Here is a 23701-nt window from a genome sequence, read left to right as displayed (position 1 = left end):
AATACAGTCTTAAATGCATCCATAATGCTGGCATATATGAAGGAAATGTCAAAGGTATTTAAATCTTCTATATTTTGGTGCATTCATTCAAAACTTTAAAGCAATGCTGCGATTAAAAAGTGGAACAGATTTGGAAGCATACCCTAAATTACGCGCGTTTGTGAAAGCTTCAACCAAAGGATAGGTACAAAAGCCAAAGAAATGTTCTGCATTTACAGAAAGCGACCTAAGAGGATTTTTTATTTCATCCAGATGACAGTTTCAAAAGTCATACTTGAAGTATCGTTACTTAGCAACTTTAAAGCACGTGTGTTTTAAAGGGCCTTTTTCGCACGCATTTGAGTGTTTAAAACGGAGATTGTGATTCAGGTATAATAAAAAATTACATTTTAAAATACATTTTTGCATAATTATGTAGATGCTTATGTTCAATTTACTGGTATGAAGGCTTCTTCAGTTAAAATTTTCATTTGATAAGAAGCAGAAATTTCAAATACTACTTTCCCCTCTAAAAAGAGTGAAGAAAATGTCATTTTCCTCTCTTGTGAGGAAAGTAAAAAACAATTGCTGCGTTAATCTTAATCATGACATTTAAAAAAATTGAAACATCCCCATATCTAGATTGCTGTGTGCCAAACTTTATTGTTGCATATACGAACATTTTTCACTTTTGATTGTAGTTTCAGACAAAATTATCACTTTCTTCTCTAGTTGTACAAATAACTATTGCAGTTTTGAATAACATTATCCATTATTCCGTCAGTGAGTCGCTACATTAATTCGTATGCTTCTGAAATGACTACGATTGTTCAGATGGCATATAAGCCTGCCAATAACAAGCAAAAGTAATTAATTACAGGCAGAAGCAGCGAGGCGAACAAAACTCTGTGCTAATGATAACATTTACCCGTTACTTTCCAACGATACCCTTCAAAATTTTTTCTTCGGCAGGATGCTAACAAGTAAAGTTGGGGATGTAAACAAATTTTGGGGGAAATTACGTGCAGAACAAGTAACTTTAATTCCCTTGTTTATAAATTACAGCGCTCTAGGAACAAATACATTTTCGTTTTGTGTGCGATTACAATGGAATGCTTAAGGAAATTGGTGTCATCGTACTGGTTTGAGATGATTCTATACTTGCGGTATTGTTTGGAAATATTTTCAACTGTGCGTATAAATCAATAACAACCTTAGAGGTGGTTATTTACGCACTGGGGTATTTTCCGCTTTCATCAATTGAAGTAATCTTGTTGTGTACTTACGAACCGTAAACATCTTAACAATTCGAGCTAACGTCCTTTCTTAGATACTAATTACGTTTAGATTTAATGGTAACATAAACATTCAATTCTAAAACCGTAATCACCTTGACTGTGCTTTATGAAGAGTTACTCGTCCTTTTTTAGATCTTATTCAGTACATAGCTCCTAAGCACATCCAAAATTATCAAGATTGAATACGACCTCCCGGGAAATGAACTCATAACGTATAATTTAGAGGCATGATATAGTACCCATTACCTACACCCGTGCGTAATGAACAAAATTAGAATAGATCATGTACGTTTGGCAATCATAATTATCTACAAATGTCAAAACTTTGGGTTTTGCCTTATTTTCATTTCGAAATTCACGGAGGCCGTAGGAAAAGTACGGTACGTAATTTAGACACGCGAATTAAAAATATGAAAGCGACCTGTTTTCAAAATTAAAAAAATTGCTTCTGTTAATCATATAATAAAATTTGAAGCTATAATTAACATTTTCTAATATTCAAATGATAATTTTAAACTACAAATGACGCTTTGGATATTCAATTGAACTACAAATGATGTTTTTGAATATTCAATTGATATTTTTAAAATACAATTGACGCCTTTTAAACTAACACTGGAAAAGGTGTAGTTCGAGTTGCCCTCGGGTATGAAGACATCCCCACTCACTTCTGGACTGATTCTTCAGTTGCACTCTTTTGGATACAAAAAGATAGGGATTGGGATTTAATGGTTGGCCAGTCTCTGTTCCCAGTTGTGAAGACGAAGGATCTGAAGTTGAAAGAAAAAAATCAGAATGCAACCTTGGGATAAGCTCAGAAAGTCAGATGATGAGGGAATCGTCGTCTTATCAAAGGACTCTTACGCTGTACGATTGGATCTTGCGATTTGTAAAACAAGAAACTGCTTTCTTTATGAACTCGAGAGTACGACGGGCGTAAGTGTACGTGCTGCGTTCTCTTTAATAAGAAGCTTTCCCCGGTCTAACAGATAAAACAGAACAATTGAATGCGAATCGTGACTCCTTCCTTTCGAGCTCTTCAACGGTTGTACCCTTTGGAGGTGTCTCAACCGAATTTTCTGGAGGTCTTCCATAAAGTTTTACACACAACCCCACAGCATGATGCCATAGTTTATGAAATATATAATCGTATTCATCATGAGGCAGCAGGTGGAAGATTACTAATAAAAAACCTTCGACACTAACGAGGCGATTCAAATTCATAAATATATCATTGGCGAATACACGAGTAAAGCCAATACCGGAATAGTCAATAACCACCGGATGACCACGCACCGCAAGCGGACGCCACGAGAGATAGTATTCGCGATATGGAATCGAAAATCTATTGAAACCGAAATATAAGTAAACCAAAGGTTTGAAACAATAGCTCGAAGGGACAACGAAGGAGAAATTTTATTTGGGATCGACTGTTCAGAAACAGTGGAACTTCTGGTGAAGAATACGCACAAGATTATTTATAAACATTGAATTGCTTGTTCCTCCAAAGGTACCTATGAATTAGCATTAGAAAAATTTGCCAATAACCTGCTCAAATTTTACCAAAGAAACTATAGATGACAAATTGTATCAAGCTGTATCAGATTTCGACTATTGCGAAATCCCAGTGTTCGATCGCGTTTATAATGGACCACTCTCTCATATGGTAGAATATTTAATGAATCAAAACATTAATTAACCTATTACTGCATCCAAACTGGTAGTTAAACCTGTGTAGCGGTATAATTAATTTAAATAATAATAACGAAATTTGCATACCGGAACATCTCCATATTTTAATATGTAGAGTTCCATTTGTCAAGGCCCCCATTGTAACGATGCTCAAACCAGTTGTGTATGTATAACGGCTATGCATATGTAAACGTTTCTAATTTAAATAATGATTGACCATGAAAAATTGAACACTTTCTGAATAGAATAAGGTTTTAAATAATTACACTTCGGTGACAAGTTTCAGATGCCATTCAATTAACTTTATGAGTGCATCGTTCAGTTTTACACCCTTTCAACGTGTAAAATTGAACGTGCCAAAATTATGCCCCATGCATAACATTGTATTTAGCGATTTTTAGATTTCCAAAGTGATGATTTCAAAAAGTCGACGTTCTACCAAAGTGCCAGAAAGCTCAAAAGATAAAAATCTTTGTTACAACGGCTTACGCACATATTTCTTCTGCTCATTTTTTCCTGTTAGGTGCCGATGATCATATCAGAAAATCTCTTTATGATCTCATACTGCTCGTGGTAGAATTTTGTCCATACTTCCGTTGTTATTGGAGGTACAGGTACCTACTCTGAAAATATCCGTACCATTTAGGGTAATCTTGGTCGAAACCTATTGAAAATTTGGGTTTTTATATAATGAGGCAGACACATTATCTCTTGGACACTGAAATTCCAAAATTCTTCAAGTAACTCTGGTTTTTAGAGTCATAGAGATTCGACTTGTCTTAAATCGGTCGAAAAATGAACGTTTCTGAACCAAAGAACAAACTGTTTATAAAATTATTTTATTATTTTATTTTATTTGAGAATTTTCAGAGTAGAACACTTAGGCATCAAAGATATTTTGCAGTATGTCGAAATTGAAAAGGTCGATTTCGCAATAAAGGATTTATTTAGTGGAATAGTATTCGTAAACCGTAATGGAAATCAAGATTGTCCTTGCTGCTCATTTTCGATTGAATGGAGTATTATTGTTCCCTTAATTAAAATCGGTAACCAAGGCGACAAGATGCCCGGGGTGGGGATCATATTACAAATGCGAACTCGGCGTGATGTCATACAGCAGCGCGGAAGCTGCAAATTTGGCATATTATTATGTGAGAATGATTTATCCCCCTAACATTCATCTGATTCGTAGGGCGCGATTTAAACAACCAATTAACAATTAAATATGCCCGTCTGCGTTAACAGTTCGCCATTTTGTAGGTTTCAGTGAGAAATTATAAGGAAGGATTCGCGTTTTAACAATCGAGACGACCAGTGCATCGCCCTTAAAAAAATGGCAATTGGTTCATGTTTAAACCCTCAACGTGACCAGAGCGTTAGGTCCGCGTAGTCTAAGAAAGTTGGAGAAAATTGCGCTCTGGTTTGCGACCAGTTTGGAATAAACAGTTATTCAGCGAGTTCGAGAAAAATGTGTTGAATTTTAATCAATAATCACTGAGAAAAGGGTGTGAGTACAATAAACACGCTTTTAATAAACGCAAAACTATTTTAATAGTAACGCAGAGGTAATAAAGGAACTGAAGGAAGAAATTTTAAAATTAAAGAAGACCGCGCTAGAACAAGGAAGAAGAATCGATGTGAGAAAGAGAGGTAAGAAGAAATAATATCGTAATCCAAGGGGTCGAGAACAAAAACCAAGAAGCGCCAGAGGGAACGGAAAACAAGATACAAGGGATCCTGAAAAAAATGAAGCGTTGTTTCTTAACGGGTATCATATTTCATCTTCCTAATTAGTTGCAATTGCAAGTCAGCATGGGATTACGCTTAGTTCGTAAAAAAGCAAAGTCAGCTGAATTTCAGTGGGAAAGCGCAACCTTCTTCTTCGGGGCTTTCGAAAATGTACCGATTCCTATTGGTACAATAAAAAACATGACTGACTTGATTTCTACAAGTGATATAGAAAATTATCAAAGTCCTCCTGTAAAATAGAAGGGACTTCAGCCCATTTGTATGTGGTAGATCAGTATTCTATTAGCCAGTTTTGACTCCGCCATCAATAATATCTTGTCGAAAGCTCCTACATTCCCTTCGTCGGTACCCACTTCCGAGGTCCCGTTCCATTTTGAGAACAATCGGACCAAAACTGTAGAAGAAGAAAAAATCACCATGTCAGAATAACACGCTCGAGGATAGCGCCCAGATGTCGCCGCATGTAGCCTCGTCCCTAAAGTTGTTAATTACACGACCCCGGTCGGTACATGTACACTCCTCGTCTTTCTACAAGCGTTCTTCTACGGTCCCGCATTTGCTGCCAACCAGCCAGCCAAAGTGAGATTAAAAGCTACCTTTTCACAAATAAATTTACAAAATGGGCTAAAAAGGGGCAGTGCCTTTTAATACCAAAAAGGGGGATTAGTCTGGAAGATAAAATTAATGGAGTTTGGAAAAGAAGATACACGGTGCCCTGGAAAAAAAATTGAGTAAGAAGATATAGTGGAGGTCATTAGATTGGGGAACTAGAAGGATGGCAGGAACAGACCAAAAATGGACGAAAAAATGGAAATATACAATAAGATAAGAAATCTTAAAGGAATAACGTTTGGATAGGGGACGATTTTGCAGAAAAAGTTTGTACAGGAAGACAGAAAGGGCCTACTACCGTACCCAAAACCACCCTCGCTCATAACAAATTGATACTGAATGGAGACGAATATAAATTAGAAAAATTTAAAGACACAATCAGCAACTCTGCAAAATCAAAACAAAAAAAGAGTGCAACAGGTACGAAACAAATGACAATGTAATAATAATAATAATAATAGTCGTTTATTGAGTTGCCGTTTACAAGTTTATGATAGTAACTAAAAAATAATTTATGTGACAACCCAAAAGGGCGAAGTTCAGATTGGTACGGCATCCATACCATCTGCTCTCCCACTTAACCCTTTTAAAATAAATTGTTAAATCATTTATGGCAGCTAAGACATATTGGAGAAACAAGTAAAAGAACAGAAAACGCCATTAATTTATTGATTCTGCAGTAAAGACTTGTAAAAGAGCCTCTTAAATGACGGTGTGTCACAAGATTTTAAAGACGGACTGAGGGAATTATAAATTTTGCAGATGTTATAACTGAATGAACGTTGATATAGAGAAGTTTTATGAATCGGTACCGTTAGAATATTCTTTGATCTAATGTTGATACTATGGACATCCGTTCTAAGAGTTACTTTATTAAATAGGTAAGATGCCTTTTGATAAGCAATTATGCGATGATATACACACGCAGAATGTAACAACCTTCGATCAGACATACTTAACCATTTTAATTCTTTTAACTTGTGAGTAATGTGCTCCCGTCTCCTTAATCCAAAAATTAAGCGATAAAGCAATGAAATGGGAAATGATAAACGGAAAAACAAAAAGCACAAATAAACAACAATAAATAATAGGAACGTGGCACATAGACTTGCTCCCGGTAGAATGGAAGAAATCGCCAAAGAAATGAAGAAATAAGAATCCTAGCAATACAGCAGGTAAGAACGAAAGGGGAAGGAAGGATAGACAGACAAGGTCACAATTTTTATTACGGAGGTGAAAACATTCAAGGTAGTAAAAAGAAGGTAGCAGAAGAAGAATGAATTTTATGAATAACTAAGGAAAACTCGCGAATTAATACAGAAGTAAGGCACGCTTGTAACCGTAGGAGATTTCAAATGGAACACATGCGACTATAATCCAGGATGTCAGATCATAATGGGGAGGGGGGGGGCGGAAGATAGCGCAGATCACCTCCTAGTAACAACCAAGGTAAAGCGACGAAAAATTGAGAGAGATAAAACACTAGCAAAGGAGAAACAGGAGCAAGCAATATGAACAAAGGGCTGAATCTACCGAAGAAGAGTGGAATAATATAAAAAGAAGCATTGAAAATACTGCAGAAAAGGTGATAGTGGCATACGCGGACGATATAGCGATAATACCAAGGAGTAGGGAAAGCTTACAGGAGGTAGTACAAATAATTGAAAAGGGAGCAAGCAAAAGGGGATATGAAGATAAACTCATGGAATACATACCGAAAAGAAAGTAGATATAGGAAACTACCGGTTTGAGGTTGTGCAAAAGCACTTAAGGGTCATAATTAACAACAAAAATGAAAGAAACCACGAGATAGCCCAAGGTATAGAGCCTACCATAAATACAAAAGTATAGTGAAAAAAAAAACATAAGTAGATCCATAAAAATTCGGCTATACAAATTAGATCAGGCGTGACGTACGGAATCGAGGCGATGAAATTAAGATTAAGATTTTTTGAAAGGAAACTAATAATAAGAATTCTGAGAGCAAAAAAAGACCGAAGGGAAGACCAAAGTGTAGGGGGGATCAAGTGATTAAGGACACAGGAAGCCTAGGAATTAAAAAATGAAGGAAGAAGATACATGACCGGAACACTTGGAGGAAGATAACAGAAGAAGCCAAGCAAGCAACAAATTGGACTGGGAGAAGAAGCGAAGAACGTGGAGAAACTATCACCACACTAAAGGAGTTTTCAAATGAGCGGGTGCAATCCCAAATGGGATGTATAGATAATTATATATAACGCCGTTAACGACAAGGATATTAATTTTACGAGGTACAGTGCTGTCTATTTCATTTATGTTAAATTAAATGGTTACATCTCTAAGAATCAGTGCCATAACATCAATCATTGGTTGTAGCTTTAACATAAGAAATATATAAACTAAAACTTTATTGACACGTTTCTGAATTTAACATACAGAACAAGTCTTTTTTATTATATTATGTAGTTAAGGAAATCTTCAAAATTCATGGGTTCATTATAATTATCTTTAAGGTAAATTGTGGATACAGATTTTTCCTGTATTATTCTTACTCGTACTATGTAAGTTAGGTGCACTTCGCAGAAACCGTATCCATGTAAATTGCTTTAAATCGTAAAACAAAAAATATTTGTAGAAAATCCTGTACAAGGGAAGTGTGTATTGGAACCATTTCAATTTTTTTGTTAATTTAACACGAAATTTTGTGGTATTCGTCTTAAAAACTAATCCCCTATTCATTTCTTTAAACAATCTTTAGTTATTTCTTTCACATTTTCTTCGATGGCCTTTTTCTTTGCATACGTTATGTAGAATAAGGATGCACATCGAATCCAAAAGGACCTTTTGGAAAAATAATTGTAGTAAAATCCTCGCGTTGCTATCGTTTTTAGATTATCTGGAAAAATAAGTACAGTTATACAATCTGATCAGTAGGAGAACTATACGTCGCTGAAGAATTTGGTGACATTTGTCTGCGGTAAGGCACCTATTCCAATCGTGCATTCCAACGGGTATGCACTTGAAGAGTTTCTCGTACAGAAGTACAATTCCCAACCAGCTTAAGATGGTTTTGCTGACGGTAGTAATGAAAATGGCTCCGCCAGGTTTGAGACATTTACCGCAAGATTCGATAAAGGTTTGTTGGTCTTCAGCTTGCTCCAGGCAAAAGTGCGAAACGACGACGTCGTATTTTTCGGCATTATTGGCGGCGTGATGTTCGATGGACTCCTTCTTGTAACTCACTTTGGTTTTCAGAAGGGGATCGGACGACGCGCGCCGTTTAGCGACCGCTATAAGTTCGCCAATAACGTCTATTCCGGTCACCGTACATCCCATCTTTGCCAAACGTTCAGTCAGGATGCCCCCTAAGGAAAAATCCTTTAAACTTCGCACTAAAGTGGTCGCTTACCTCCGCATCCAACTTCGAGAGCGGTTACATCGTCCAAAGGCGTAAGGCCACTTGCGGCGTCCGCCCTCGCAATTCCCGCGTGTATAATCTCGTCCCGTATATAGGGCGCTATCAGTTTGCAGGATGAGTGTAGCGTAACCAAATTGCCATCCTCGTCCCACCATCTTTCGTTAAGTCCCTTTAACAGCCTCAGCTTTTCATCGTCCGATCCCGACATTCTTAACGCTACTAACGCAATTTAATCAGCAAACGTTTTAAACTCGAAACCAAGATATGAAGTTTGATAACTGTTGTAAGTCGATTTTTCAGCGGGCGTTTCCGTCAAAACAATAAAGGCGATTTTCTAAGCGGTAGGAAGAGGAAGTTTCAAAATGAACAATGACGAACATTTCAACCAAGAAGTAATCAGCGCATAAAGAATTACTTGGAAAAACTTGAGGTGAATAACGCACTTTTTGTTAGGCCGTAGAAGCCAAAATGATGAAAGTTTTAATTACAGTTTCGGTTAACTTTGCTTTCCGTACGACTATTTGTAATGTACCCACTGTACCGTTATTAATTGGAACTAGTTATGAACACAACAGGGGGTGTATTTCTGGACGTAAAGTAATTTCCATTGGGTGTTTTTATTTCATCACACGTGATATTACAGTTTTAATTAAAATCAATACTGATACTGAAACTAGGAGGCGTTTTAGGCAGTTCAAAAGTATTCCTAAGGCTCGTAATAGCCTAACGAGTCCTTTTTAAGAGGTTTTGGGATAATCCATAAATATCTGAACAGCAAATGCTTTGAAATATCTTAGTAGCCTTTCCGTAACATTCTGTCGCACTCGCCCGCTTTAGTGATCTCTATATCTCTATGGGGCAGGAACAACTAATACATTCTGGAAAGCATTACAAAGCTATCTAGAACTACCTGGTGTCGTCTAAAAACCTTTCGAACTTACGGGAGCAAAAAGGCTACTTAACTTTTGGAGACAGAAATTGTTCAGTTGCTCCCTATCAAAATGAAATAATCGATTTCTGTTATCGTCAATCTTTGATAATTCAACATTATCGAATGAGTTCTTCTAATGAGCTTGATACACCGTATTTTTCACTAAAAGTAGTTGAACACGTTGCAAAAGTGGTAGACAGTTTTAAGTCAGGTCCAAATTTTTTCAATTTGCAGTTGCTTTTATTGTTTGACTCATTTTTTGCGTATTCTGATGCTAAGATCGATGATCTCGCCGTGAAATTGGAAGAGAAATAAAAATGAAGCAATGTACCTCAGTGTACCATACTTAGATTTCAATTTGCAGGGGCGGACTGGTACGGGGGGGGGGGGGGGCGATTGCGACCTGGCCTGTAGATCATAATGGCCCGTTGGAAATTTATAAGTATGTGCTGTATTTAGTTTCTTGCACTATTCATAAATTATTAACACGTTTCTCTAATTGGGGTTGATGTTAGGTTAAAAAATTCTGTTTTAATTGAAGTGTTTTACAATGAATTTATCATTTTTTGTCGTAGCATGAAAATACTGAAATACAATGATAGGCGACGAACCTCGTGTGGATTGTATATTTTGTTACTTTTATCAGCTGCAATTTAAAAAAAACCTGTATTGTAATTGATTTCCGAAAAAGGAGTACTTTAAAATAAAGCAAAAAATGTTTTTGTGGTGCACCACAGAGCTACCCCCACGCCACCTTCATTACTACACTAATGCTTTAATGGCCCGTAACCTATGCAATTCCACCTGGCCCGCCCGTGACTAGAAACCAATTTCGAAAGAAAATTCAAAGGGCTGTAACTTTTGAACTAGTAGCCCAATCTTGGAACTGTTTGAAATTATGGATTCTACAGGCCACATTCTATAAGAGAATTTTTTTTCCGGGTCGATCTGAGACAATTTTTTTTCGGGTCTCAAAAAAAGGCAGTGTATAACCTTCCTTTTTTACCAAAAATCGACTACACCAAAATTTCTCGGGAAAACACTTTTTCTTAATAATTTTGGTGCGTAGAATCCAAAACAATTCGTACTTTTTCGATTAGACTTCTCAATCAAAAGTTATAGACTAGAAACCAATTTCGAAAAAAAAATTCAAAGGGCTGTAACTTTTGAACTAGTAGCCCAATCTTGGAACTGTTTGAAATTATGGATTCTACAGGCCACATTCTATAAGAAATTTTTTTTTCCGGGTCGATCTGAGACAATGTTTTCTTCGGGGCTCAAAAAAAGGCAGTGATTAACCTTCCTTTTTTACCAAAAATCGACTGCACCAAAATTTCTCGGGAAAACACTTTTTCTTATTAATTTGGGCGCGTAGAATCCAAATCAATTCGTACTTTTTCGATCAGACTTCTCAATCAAAAGTTATAGACTAGAAACCAATTTCGAAAAAAATTTCAAAGGGCTGTAACTTTTGAACTAGTAGCCCAATCTTGGAACTGTTTGAAATTATGGATTCTACAGGCCACATTCTATAAGAAAATTTTTTTTCCGGGCCGATCTGAGACAATTTTTTTTTCGGGGCTCAAAAAAAGGCAGTGTATAACCTTCCTTTTTTACCAAAAATCGACTACACCAAAATTTCTCGGGAAAACCCTTTTTCTTATTAATTTTGGTGCGTAGAATCCAAATCAATTCGTACTTTTTCGATCAGACTTCTCAATCAAAAGTTAGACTAGAAACCAATTTCGAAAAAAAATTCAAAGGGCTGTAACTTTTGTACTAGTAGCCCAATCTTGGAACTGTTTGAAATTATGGATTCTACAGGCCACATTCTATAAGAAAATTTTTTTCCGTGTCGATCTGAGACAATTTTTTTTTCGGGGCTCAAAAAAAGGCAGTGTATAACCTTCCTTTTTTACCAAAAATCGACTGCACCAAAAATTCTCGGGAAAACACTTTTTCTTATTAATTTTGGTGCGTAGAATCCAAAACAATTCGTACTTTTTCGATCAGACTTCTCAATCAAAAGTTATAGACTAGAAACCAATTTCGAAACAAAATTCAAAGGGCTGTAACTTTTGAACTAGTAGCCCAATCTTGGAACTGTTTGAAATTATGGATTCTACAGGCCACATTCTATAAGAAAATTTTTTTTCCGGGTCGATCTGAAAAAATTTTTTTTTCGGGGCTCAAAAAAAGGCAGTGTATAACCTTCCTTTTTTTACCAAAAATCGACTACACCTAAATTTCTCGGGAAAATAGCACTGTGTACCTGATACGTTGCTTTCGATAATTTGTACGAAGTGGGTCAAAAATGGTACATTTTTTTATTAAATCTAGGTAGCCATGAATGGACCAAAATCGTTCTTCAATGACTCCAAATTATTACAAAGATCAATTTTGCTTATTAGAACAAGGATTTTAAATAGTATGAAATGATCAAAATTGGCTTTACACCGTATTCCAATCCTTTTTTTTTGTGAATATTCATCTGTCCAACTATAATGTTGGAGAACTAAACACATGTGGTAGATGTGGAACATATATTTAATGCAGGACCCAAATGTTCGTATGAAATGTAATTGTGAGCTTTTCTTTTGATTTGGCATAATTCAAACATCTTCTTTGGCCGAAAATGAAACGATCAAATCTTGTATTATATATCAAAATTTAAAATTGCAACTTGCAATTTAAATAGAGAAATTCTGAAGAAAATGTAAATATAAAAGAATTTTCGACGATACTTAAATGATATTGCAATCGATTAATGTACGAAAAGCATTCCTACGAAAAAATCCTTCTTAAAGAGTGTTCTGAGCCAGAAGGTCATCAACAATTCCCTGCAGAAACGAAATCAGAAACGAGGAAGACCGACGCACCCGCAAAATAGTTAAAGCAAGTAATGCAAGTTGGAAAAAATCTTGCTCCAACAATACTGAAAGGGGCCGATCTTTCACCTATAATTGAGGATAATGACGCAATGACTGCTGACACAAAAGATACTATTCATTTTCTACTTTAAGAAATATTTTCCAGATGACGATTGTACAGGGTGGCCAAATAATGTGAGGTACTGTATCTGGGAACCTGTCCATCGTAGAGGATTGTGATAAAAAGTTATTACTAAAACGGCCTGTTTCTGAAATGGCCTCTAGGGAGCGTCACTGCAGTCTGGAATCTAAAAAGTGATGTTTCTGTGAATTCCGCTACATTAACCTAACAAAAAAATTCCTAGTCTTTGAAGTCGACGATAATCTGAACCTTTTTTTGTGGCAATTTTTGCTGTATCTCTAAAACTGAAGTGGTGGGGGTATTCTTCGAATTATCGAATTTTGCTTTTTTATATTTACGTTATTCACATTGTACATTATTGACATGTCAAAGCCACATGTGGTACTCTGACAATAAATGATTTGACTTGATTTGTTTTGATTATTCAAAGGTTTCCGTAAAGAACACCCTGTATTTTCGAAATGGCTGAGCCGATTTTAACAAACTCGGGTTAATTGAAAAGAATTATTCTTCGGCTACAAATATTATAAGATTTGAAGTTTTGTTAATTTCACATATCGCCGCTTGAGGACCTTTTTCGACATCCCACAGAAATGATTTTCTCAAACAAAATAAAGGCGTTGGTTTGATTTTTTTTCATGAAAAAGTAGCTAAATGATTCTAAACAAACTCGAGAAAACCGCATCTCCATTTCTTGTTCCTAAGAGAGAAAATTAAAGAGTTATTATCATTATCATGCTTAAAAAAAACAGAAAATTCCGATTACTTTCGAAGATATGCCAGAAAAACCCAAATTTGTCGATTTCGGTTTTATTTTTTCTGATGCCATTTGAACAAATACAAAAAAATAAAAACACTTTCTCATTGCCACTATTTCAGCTCTACAGGATAGCGTTGCGAACTTTTGAATACAACATTTTTTTTCGGAGAAATCATTAACAACCTTATTTTTTTATATGGCCGACTGTATTCAGTAGCATTTTTGTACTGCAACGATCTACGGCAAACACAAAAAAAATCAAAAGTTGGAAACTGTTGGGTTCAACAGGATGGGGCACCTGCACACAACGCCCTATCGAACATATTTTTCATTTTCCAGGAAATTTGTCATGTTGAAAATGAAACTGGCCTGCAGTCTTTTGTTTTTGGGTTATGGGCAAAAGTTTTAGATTTTTAAATAAAAGCCTATATCTTCTTTTTTATTAACGAAAATCTACTCGGCCGAAAAAAGTTATTTACGAAAACGTCGGGAACACGTTTGTAAATTATAAATTAACCGGAAATCTGTTTATTACCAAAGTTTCTTTGTAATGATTGTTGCATAATCTGCCGTTCAGAATAAGTATTCGGAGTCGGATAAAAAAGTTATCGGAATCAACTTCATTTTTTAAATGGATTCAATTCAAAAAGGATAAAAAGAAATTAACAAAATTCAAACTTTCCTGCTATTTTGTTGAATCTTCTTTAATACCATCCCTGGTGTGCTACAGTTTTGAAAAGAGAATTTAATATACTGCCTGGTTTGTTCCATTTAGAAAAATAGAGTTACATCCGCTAACTTTTTTACTTGATGTCGTATACTTATTTTGAAAACGGTAGATTATGCAACAATCATTTGTAATACACATTTCCGATAATTTACCGACAACTTTTGCCCAAAACTCAATAACAAAAGACTGTAGGCCAGTTTGGTTTCAGCGTCGAGTTTATCTCAAAAAAAATACATCGAGACTGCGATGTCAATCAGTTATAGTTTAAGAATTACCCAATACTGTTATAAAAAGTTGAATACGGCTGAAGTTTTATCATAAAACTTTATTACCCAATGTTATCTTATCTGTTAACTTTAACCATTTTTTTTCCTAATCACTAAAAACCATTATTATTATCATTATCCAACAAATTTGGCCACCCTGTTCAGAGACAATAGTTTAAACATCCCTATGAAATTTTAATGGTTGACATAATTCCGAATACCAAGCACTTCTCTTTATGTTTGATAATTTAGGAGCGTGCTATAGGTATTGCGTCATGTTAAGAAATTTTCAAGAGCGGGTAAAGTGAGCTTCCCTCTGGTTACTGCCCTGAACCACTCCCACCCCCCTTAAAGTGACTATTCCCCGGTTTGGATTTATTGGACTTATTTATTGATAAAATAGGCAGCATCCTCAGAAGAAGCTCAAAAGCTCGTCTCGGACTTTCTATCTTTGCATCTCTATAACAACAAAGAACACACTGTTAAATGCATTACAATTCAATAAAATCTCAGGAAATTCCACATTTCTCATCTTGAAAGGAGCAATACGGAAATCACAAAATTTTCTTTTCGTAAGCACTAGAAGTAAGAATTCCGTATCAATTGCTCAAAGGGGTAAGTTACCCTTATACTGTACCATAAGAGAAAAGTCTGATCTCAAAAAATTTACTTCATAGTAAAAGCTCTTATTTGCTAACGTGCCGAATTACGAACGGTTTCGTTATAAATATTACCTCGTAAAAAAATTTGGTTAAGGATACAGAAAGCTCTCATATTGCAATAGTGTCTATTTCGTTCCAATACGTCTATCGAGTTGGAGTGTAGTTGATTTTTCTTGTATTTTTAAGAAATGTTTCGCTACAAAGTGAGTCCAACAACCTTCATCATTTTCTTATTGAACATTTCGCCGACGTCAAACGTAATAACATTTTGCGAGCATAGAAACAAGTGAAAATGTCGAATTGGTTTCTTTTCGAGATGAAAGCTTTTAACTAACCTAAATATGCTGCGACAATTTCGAATTATACGCTTAATTGAGCACCATTAGCGTCTTCTTTATTTACCCACGACCTGGGCTAACAAGGGTATTGGCGGGATTCGGAAAAGAGATCATTAGTTGCAAATATCCTTGGTTACGGGACTAATCAGAGACGTTTCTTCATTACGGTACGTTTGTCTTGTGATTCAAGGACAGGAATATTGCTTTCAATTTGCCCTCTATTATTTGTACGTCATTAGATAATGGATTTTTCGAGAGAATAGAGAATCCGCTCTTAACCTACCCCAAAATAAGTCGCCGTGGAAATGCGAAACCCCTTACGTGTAGATTCACAAGTTAAAAGAACAATATGTGCGACACGTAGCACAAGTTCAATATCCACATACGGTATTTTTTCAAGCGTTAAACATAGTAACAATTTTCACTATCCGAGGGTTGACAACCCCAACATTTGACTGGGATCAGTTACAGGGTAAGGGAAAAGACATGTACAAAGGTGTTTCATAAGGTCGTTAACCCTTTCCCATTATATACCTACCAATCTGAATTTTCTGAGCTTGAAACTTCTGCAACCGATGTGAAACACACAAACCGCACACAAAAGGTTTTATTTGTCATTAAATTAAATTTTCTTTGTAACACGGAATTAAATAGGAAACTAAATACCCCACCTGTAATTCTCCTATGAAGCATTTGTGATGCATTATAAACTCCTGTAGAGAATAATACCCTCTTTACCAAGTTTAATCGTATTGAAAAGTTTTCCCATTTCCACCGATACTTCCTCTGTAAGCGTTAAGCCGAACAAATTGAAAGAAATTTCCTTACATTTTGTAATCTTAGCCTCACGCAACTTAATCTTGCTGCCAAATAGACTTTGAATAATGTTCCAGTGAAACTGCTCAAATTCTCATCTCAGTTTCGCTCTTCACGAATACGCTTTATTTTAATTAATGTCTGCCTACTAATTTCTGGGCGATTTTGGAAATCTAGTCAAATGGTGACTGCATCTAATTTGTATTGTTAATGTTTCGAACTTCTTTATATTTTCTGGAGTGCCGTTCCTTTATATATTTTGTAGTTGCTGGTTTAGGTGGATGTACCGTACCTTTAATGGCACTCTACCGATCCGTGTTGCTCTTCCAATTATTCTCTACATGTTCGTACAGCCTCAAATATATATAAGAGGTCAGTGACCGTAGGGTTACTGGATCGTTATAAGAAGTTTGATTACACCAGGTGCAAAGGCGGTGGAGGATAGTGGAATGAAAAAGTGGTCCGTATATGGATAAACGACCGTAGGTACCTATTACGTGGATATCTTGACAATTTAGTTATATTCTGAACGAACCACCTAGCGAAACACCCCTTCGTCCTTTTGATAATGGTCATTGTATTTTACAAAGAATCAATCCAGTTCTTTAATCTTCTTTAATCTTCTTTAATCTTTAAATGTTCCAGCTATCATAGTATATAAACTATATCAGTGTCGTCAACTTACTATAAACTAGTGCATCTGCTAACAGAGCAATTTATACATATAAATAACAAGTTAAAATACTGTAAAACACTTAAGTAAAATAGACAAAAAATCACAGACTATTAGAACACCAATCAGTTAGTAGGAACTCATTAAAAGTGTAAAAAGCGTTATTCTTAAGGTAACTAATCACAGCATTTCTTAATTTACTCATAGGCAGTGTTTTTAAATCCGAGGGTACTTTGTTATAAAACTTTATGCAATAATAATTGTTGCAATTTTTACTAGTAGTAAGGCGTATTCGTTTTAAAGCAATATTATCACACAGTCTGGTAGAGTATTGATGGATATCACGTCCTGTCTGGTAATTCAAATGAGTTTCTTTACAGTGAATTATACAATTTAATATGTATACACAAGGGAGAGTTAAAATACCATATTCGATAAATTTACCTTTACAACAGCTTCTGTATCCCAAATTACTAATAATGCGCAATGCACGTCGTTGGATTGCAAAGACCCGCTTAATACCTGCCGAGTGACCCCATGCAATTATAGCGTAACTCATAACCGAATGGAAGTAACCATAGTACGCATTAATGACAATATGTCTAGAGGCAATCATTTTTAAACTTCTTAAAACAAAACATGCTTTTGACAGTTTCGATGCAATTTTATTACAGTGATCATTCCAATTCAGTTTAGGGTCAATGTAAACACCCAGAAAGTTTATGTTAGCTGGGTTATTGAAATGGTTTATTTCTTTTAAACTAAAGGTACATGTTTGCGATTTTTGTGAATTTATGTGCAATTTATTATCATTTAGCCAATCTTTAATACTATTAAGTAAACTGGTAGTGTAATCACACAGATTCTTACATCTGCTTAAAAGGGTAGTGTCATCTGCATACAGAATCAATTCTTTCCAATGACTAACATTTGTAATGTCATTAAAGTATATCAAAAAGAGCACAGGGCCAAGTACCGAACCTTGCGGCACTCCCTTTTTAATTTCTTTAAAATTAGATTCGGAATCATTAAAATAAACATATTGTGTGCGATTACTTAGGTACGACTCTAATAATGCAACTGATTTGTCCACAAAATTATATTTTGACAGCTTCTGCAACAAGCAAGAGTGAGTCACACAATCAAAAGCCTTTGTTAGGTCTAAAAAATTGGCAACACACAACTCACTATTTTCAAAACAATCCAAAATGTAATCCGTAAACCTCAATATTGCACTACTTGTCGATTGTTTGTAACGAAAACCGAATTGGTTATTAGCAAATAGGTTATTTGTTTCAAAGTAATCCATTGTTTTTTAAATAATTTTTCAAAAATTTTTGAAAAAATGGGAGTAATTGACAAAGGTCGATAATTATTCAGCTCATCTCTATTTCCCTTCTTGTACAAAGGAATAACTTTTGATATCTTTTATGTGTCAGGGTAAATTGATTCCCGAATGCACGCATTTATTACTTTAGTTAGTGGAATTAAAATTACATTAAGCACAGATTTAATAATGTCTGCAGTTAAGCCATAGTGAGCTTTACTATTACTGTTATTGATGCTATTGACACTATCTCGCACATCATTGTAAGATACTTCACAAAAATTAAAGCATGTAGAATTATTTATATGATAACTATTAAAGTAGAACATCGGATTATTTTTCTCATTAGGAAGTGATGATCTTATATTTTCTGCAATTTCAACAAAATGGTTGTTGAATTGCTCAGATGTCAAATTACTACTTTCAAGAAAAACATCAGATGCACCCTGCTTAATAATTTGCCATATAGCTCTTGATTTACAATTAGATTTTTGAATAAATTTGTCATTGGCAGCTATTCTAGCCTTTTTCAATTCACGTTTATATACTTTACGGTACTTACTTACAAGCTGACGAGTATGGTCATCCTGTACTCTCCTGTTGTGCGTATTAAGCACCATCAAAACGTCGTGCATATTTTTGAGATGATGATTAAACCACACATGATTATGCCTTTTTTTACTTCTACAACTGTGAGTAAAAACTTTTGCCGGAAAGCTAAAATAAAAACAATTAATAAATAAGTTAAAAAATGCAGTGAATTTTTCATTTGCGGATGTATGACAATTTGTAACAGACGACCAATCACAACTCTCAACCAAATTATAAAATGTAATTTTACCAATATTACTAATTGGCCTACACTTTCTAGAAATTAGTTGGTCATTAATGTATATATTTTGGAAATAAATAACTTGCGCTGAATGGTCAGATAAACATGGATCAAAAACATGTGTATTAAAATGAATACCTCGATTGAAGTTGACAAAAATGTTATCTAAACAATTATTGTTTCTTGTATTTTGATTAATTGTAGGATACAAGTTATAACTAAGCATTAATTCCACCAGGTAAGTAGCTTGATAATCGTTAGTACCAAATTTAACATTAAAATCGCCACATATAATAATCTTGTGTTTATGAAAGTCTATTTTAGAAAACAAGATAATGATTGTGTCAATAAACTTCTTATAACTACCTGAAGGTGATCTATAAATTGACAGTATAATGATATCACAGTTTGTGATTAGCACACCAGAAACTTCACAATCAATTTCATGAGATATTTTGTCTGTTATAGGGAGTGGATTGCATACCATTCCATTTTTAACTAAAATCATTACACCGCCGTGAATGTGAAATTTTCTAGAAAAATGTGAAACAAGTTTGAAGTTGTGAAGACTGAAAAAGTCAGCAACGTCATTTGTTAACCAATGTTCAGTAAGACAGAGTATGTTGATATTATTATTAATTTGTAAGACAGCTTCCAATTCCAGACGCTTTTTCGATACTGACTGGATATTCAAATGAAGAATTCCAAACATTGAGAAGGAGGTAGGCGACTCCCTTACAGGACCACGCTCGATGCTAATGGCGGTGTTTTGTGTCGTTCTCGAAGTCGATCCAGGTGCTGAAAAAATCTCCCGATGGTAACTCCCGTTGGCCATATGTTTGGCTGACTTATAACGTTGGAATAATCTTCCGATACAGACACCTTGAAGCTACTGTATGCATCAGGATATTTAGATAGCATCTGTTTACAAACGGATTCTTGAATCCCATTTCTACTCAGAAAAGCGTTCAAATTTTCTACGGTAACATTAGGCTGCAATCGTGTGACATAGAAATGCTGCAATCTGGGAATTCCTTTTATATCCATGACGGAGGAATTTGACCCACGCAACGGCGATTTTTTGCGAATTTTACGAGATGTTTTGGTGATCCACTCACTTTTATCACTGGTAGTATCCTCAGTCGATAGTTTATCGCCGGTATTACGCTTTGTTTCAGTTATCTCGGCTTGTCGATGACCGTTAGTAAGTTTATCAGCATACGAACTGACCAACATTTCACTAGACTGGGCAGCGTCGGCGGTCTTCATTAATTTATTGATTCCAGAAGGATTAGAAGTTCCCTTGTTTTGATTTTGCAATGGTTTGGTGGCACGGTTGTTATTAGCTCCTTTAGAATTAGGATTGTTTATTTTAGATTTATTTAAATCGTCAATTTTTTCTTCCAATAATTTAATTTTGTCGAATAAAAGCGAAATCATTAGATTTTTGTCACGTATTATAGACCTGAGGTACTCCGATTCATTTGGTTTGCTATCACTCACATAAAGGTCATCAATATCACACGCTTTACCACAACAATTGATGTTTTCACTATCAATTATGCACACATATTTTAGTTTACTTTTTGCACAGCTATCGTGGTAATAACTTAGACATTTCACACACTTTACCCGTTTTTTGGTAGTATTTTTACCACAAACGGCACATAAATTGCAGGAGCGCATTTCTGAGACAACAACGTCGTCCGTTTACTACAGTGGGCAATTTTTCACTAACTAAACTAATACACTAATAGTTATTTGGAAAAAAAATGACAATTTTTCAAAATTTCAAAATTTTTTGTTACTTCAAAACTACATTTTTTCAAAAATAAGCACTTTGTACCGGTGAAACTTACAGATCATATAAACAATACATAAATAAAGTAAACTGTAAAGCGGTAACGCTTAATTACAATTGGGGTGCTAATTATGGGGTGATTTCCTCAATTATGTTTACCAAAAAAAAAGGACCAACTTTATTTTGAGCGTAACTCACTTAGTTTTGATGCTAGGAACTTTTCTTAAAAACAAAAAGAAAGGTTTTTTCAAACACTTTAAAAAAGTATTCATAACTTTTCCCCGAAAAGTGCTTCATTTTTTAGTTATTTCATGTTGAAGTACTCGATTTGGAATTTGACGAATGAGAACCTACTTTTCATGAGCTACAACTTTGCTTCTACTGGGTCTACAGACTTCATATATAGACCATTTTGTTTGTCTGTTTATAAGCTATATTTTTGCTAAGAATACTTTTTTCGATACAATACTTACTTTTAGAGTTATTTGCGAAAAACCGTCTGAAAACGTAGTTTTTTTTTGTTGAAAAATGAACATTTTCACTCGCAATTAACTCGAATACTATTGACTTAGTGAAAAAACTCTATAGAACAAAAGTTGCTTAGAATTACTCAATTTATCAATTTCCGGACTTATTTTGAACGTATCTTTTTTCCCTCCCGAGAAGGGGTGGCATTCACCCCCCAAGTAAAAGCAACCCTGGGCTCAAGTTCAACTTTGAAGTAGAGGGTAAGAGGAACCTAAATCCAAATTTTCATGCGATTCGGTGGAGACGCGGAAAATTACACAGTATCGCCGTATTCCACGTTCATTCACTGGCCTACAATACCATTGACAAGACCCATGATGTAACCATTCAGCGCAATTTCCATTTCCAATTTGAACAAAATATATCAAAAATTGCAGGAGAAAAACAAAAAAAAAATCTTGAAATTATATCACCCTGTAAATCGGTAACGAAGTGTTTGGGGACTTTTGGTCATACAATAAGCCCTTTCCGTATATAAATCATACTTAACAATATCCTGTATATATTGTTGTGTAAACAACGTCATGTAAACAAAAAATAATGACTGGAGACCCTGTTCATGAGAATATCTTAATTTATTAAGTGTAAATCTAGGTAATTATTTACGAATAAGCACAGAGTTGGTTTGTTGTACTTGAATTTGTTATATCAGTGTCTATTTTTCATTTTAGAATTGTTTGTAATTGCGTATTATTTTCGTTTATCGTTTTTGTAATTTATACAATTTAGGCAGGATTGCGTACATCATAAAAGGTTTTACCTGGTTGTTGTGCGATAAGGAGTCTTTCAGGGGAAAATGAATTCACGCGCGTGTACTTATCGCTTATCGCTGTTAAGGGATAAAGAAGATGCATATGTTTCCTAGAATTGCGCGTTTCTTTTCGGCGTAAGTGGGGACGGTTTCCTTTGAAGCTGGGGTTATCAAGTCATCAATTGTGATAGGCGGTGTTTTTTTGAAAATCCTGAAGGAGATCATTTTATAGTGACAGTGGAATCAACGTAAAACCAGGGTTGCTGCGGCTGTTTGTTTCCGCGATGGTGAAAGAGCGTGTAAATTTGTTTACGCTGAATTTCTGGCAGTTTGCCCTAATTGTTTTGCTGAAGACGCAGTTCGTCGGCTTAGGAATAACAGCAATGTTAATAAAAGAAACCTCCGTGTGATGGTCCCTTTCCTTCGGAATGGGGCTGGGAGCCAAACTCTGAGTGTTTTTTTTATAGACAGTAATTTAATCAAATCCTTTCTGGGCTCCTCGTCAGAAGGGACCAACAATCCGCGAAAGAGGGGACGACTCCAACACAGAGCCTTCTTCAAGCACCTGGTAGTGGGCCAGCTCATATTCGCAAGAAGATTAGAACTGGCACACAGAAGGCGATGGCCAGGATGCGCCGGTTCGAGTGTAAAACCTCGGATCAAGCAGGCCTTCAGAGGCAAAATTTTAGTTTCAGAACTAGATATGGTCCTCCTCGCATCTGATGTCGATGACGCATCCTATCGACCACATGCGAACCAAGGTTCCTTAAAATCGCTCAGCGCAGTTGTAAGGACCATATTCGAAGATCTAAACGAGGATCATGAAGGACCTTCTGTGGTAACATGGTGGGGTTTCCTGAAGTTCAAAAACTCTTTCAAAGACCCGGGGCAAGAAGTGATCGACTGGAAAGCAGCTACCCGGATGGTTACCGAGGGCTCTCTGAGATGGGCGGTCAACGCGTTTAGCCCATTGAAGAGTGCAGGACCGGACGGAATATTCCCGGCATTTGTTGCACCTCTTTAGTGCCTCCCTGGTTTTAGGGTCTATCGCCGAAAGCTGGATAAAGGTGGCCAAATATGACTCTCTGGCTCTGGCTCTTGAACAGGTGGATAGAAAGAGCGAGATTGTCCCATTTACGTAGAAGGAGAGCGGACCCTGATGGGCTCACTCGTCGAGCCATCGAGTCGAACTTTGACCAGGTCAGTGAAGTATTTGGAAGTCATCAATGACTCCCGGCTGACCTGGAAAGGGCACATTGAGCGAATAAACAAAAAAGGGCCACTGCGTGTCAACAAGTAACCGGACTCGGACAGTTCAAGGCCTTCTTGAAAGGGTTCCTTGGCAGATTTGTGTCTTCTAATTTTCTAAAACTGAATAGAGGCCTGATTAGGAAGATCATCGGTGTCCCCACGGGGTACTGAGATTACCTGCACAACATTGGGTTTGTAGGAGAGCCCACGGGCAAGTCCTGTGGCGAGGCAGATGAAACTACCCAGCATGTGGTCTGCCACTGTGACGCTTTGATCAGAGACAGACATCAGCT

General features: G+C 35.9%; 1 protein-coding gene across 1 annotated transcript; it reads right to left on the bottom strand.

The window, feature by feature from the left end:
• Positions 1-7703: 7703 nt before the first annotated feature.
• Positions 7704-8939, bottom strand: LOC116174772 (ubiquinone biosynthesis O-methyltransferase, mitochondrial-like). The gene is made up of 3 exons (XM_031492759.1): positions 8722-8939; positions 8258-8677; positions 7704-8208 (listed from the first exon to the last, which is right to left on the bottom strand). The coding sequence occupies exons 1-3, from the start codon at positions 8936-8938 to the stop codon at positions 8048-8050; spliced, it is 798 nt and encodes a 265-aa protein (XP_031348619.1). The 5' UTR covers position 8939; the 3' UTR covers positions 7704-8047.
• Positions 8940-23701: the final 14762 nt, after the last annotated feature.

Source organism: Photinus pyralis, unplaced genomic scaffold (assembly GCF_008802855.1).
Source record: "Photinus pyralis isolate 1611_PpyrPB1 unplaced genomic scaffold, Ppyr1.3 Ppyr1.4_LG6, whole genome shotgun sequence".
NCBI lineage: Eukaryota > Metazoa > Arthropoda > Insecta > Coleoptera > Lampyridae > Photinus > Photinus pyralis.
Note: the sequence above shows the minus strand (reverse complement) of the source record. Positions and strands in the feature narration are given on the sequence as shown.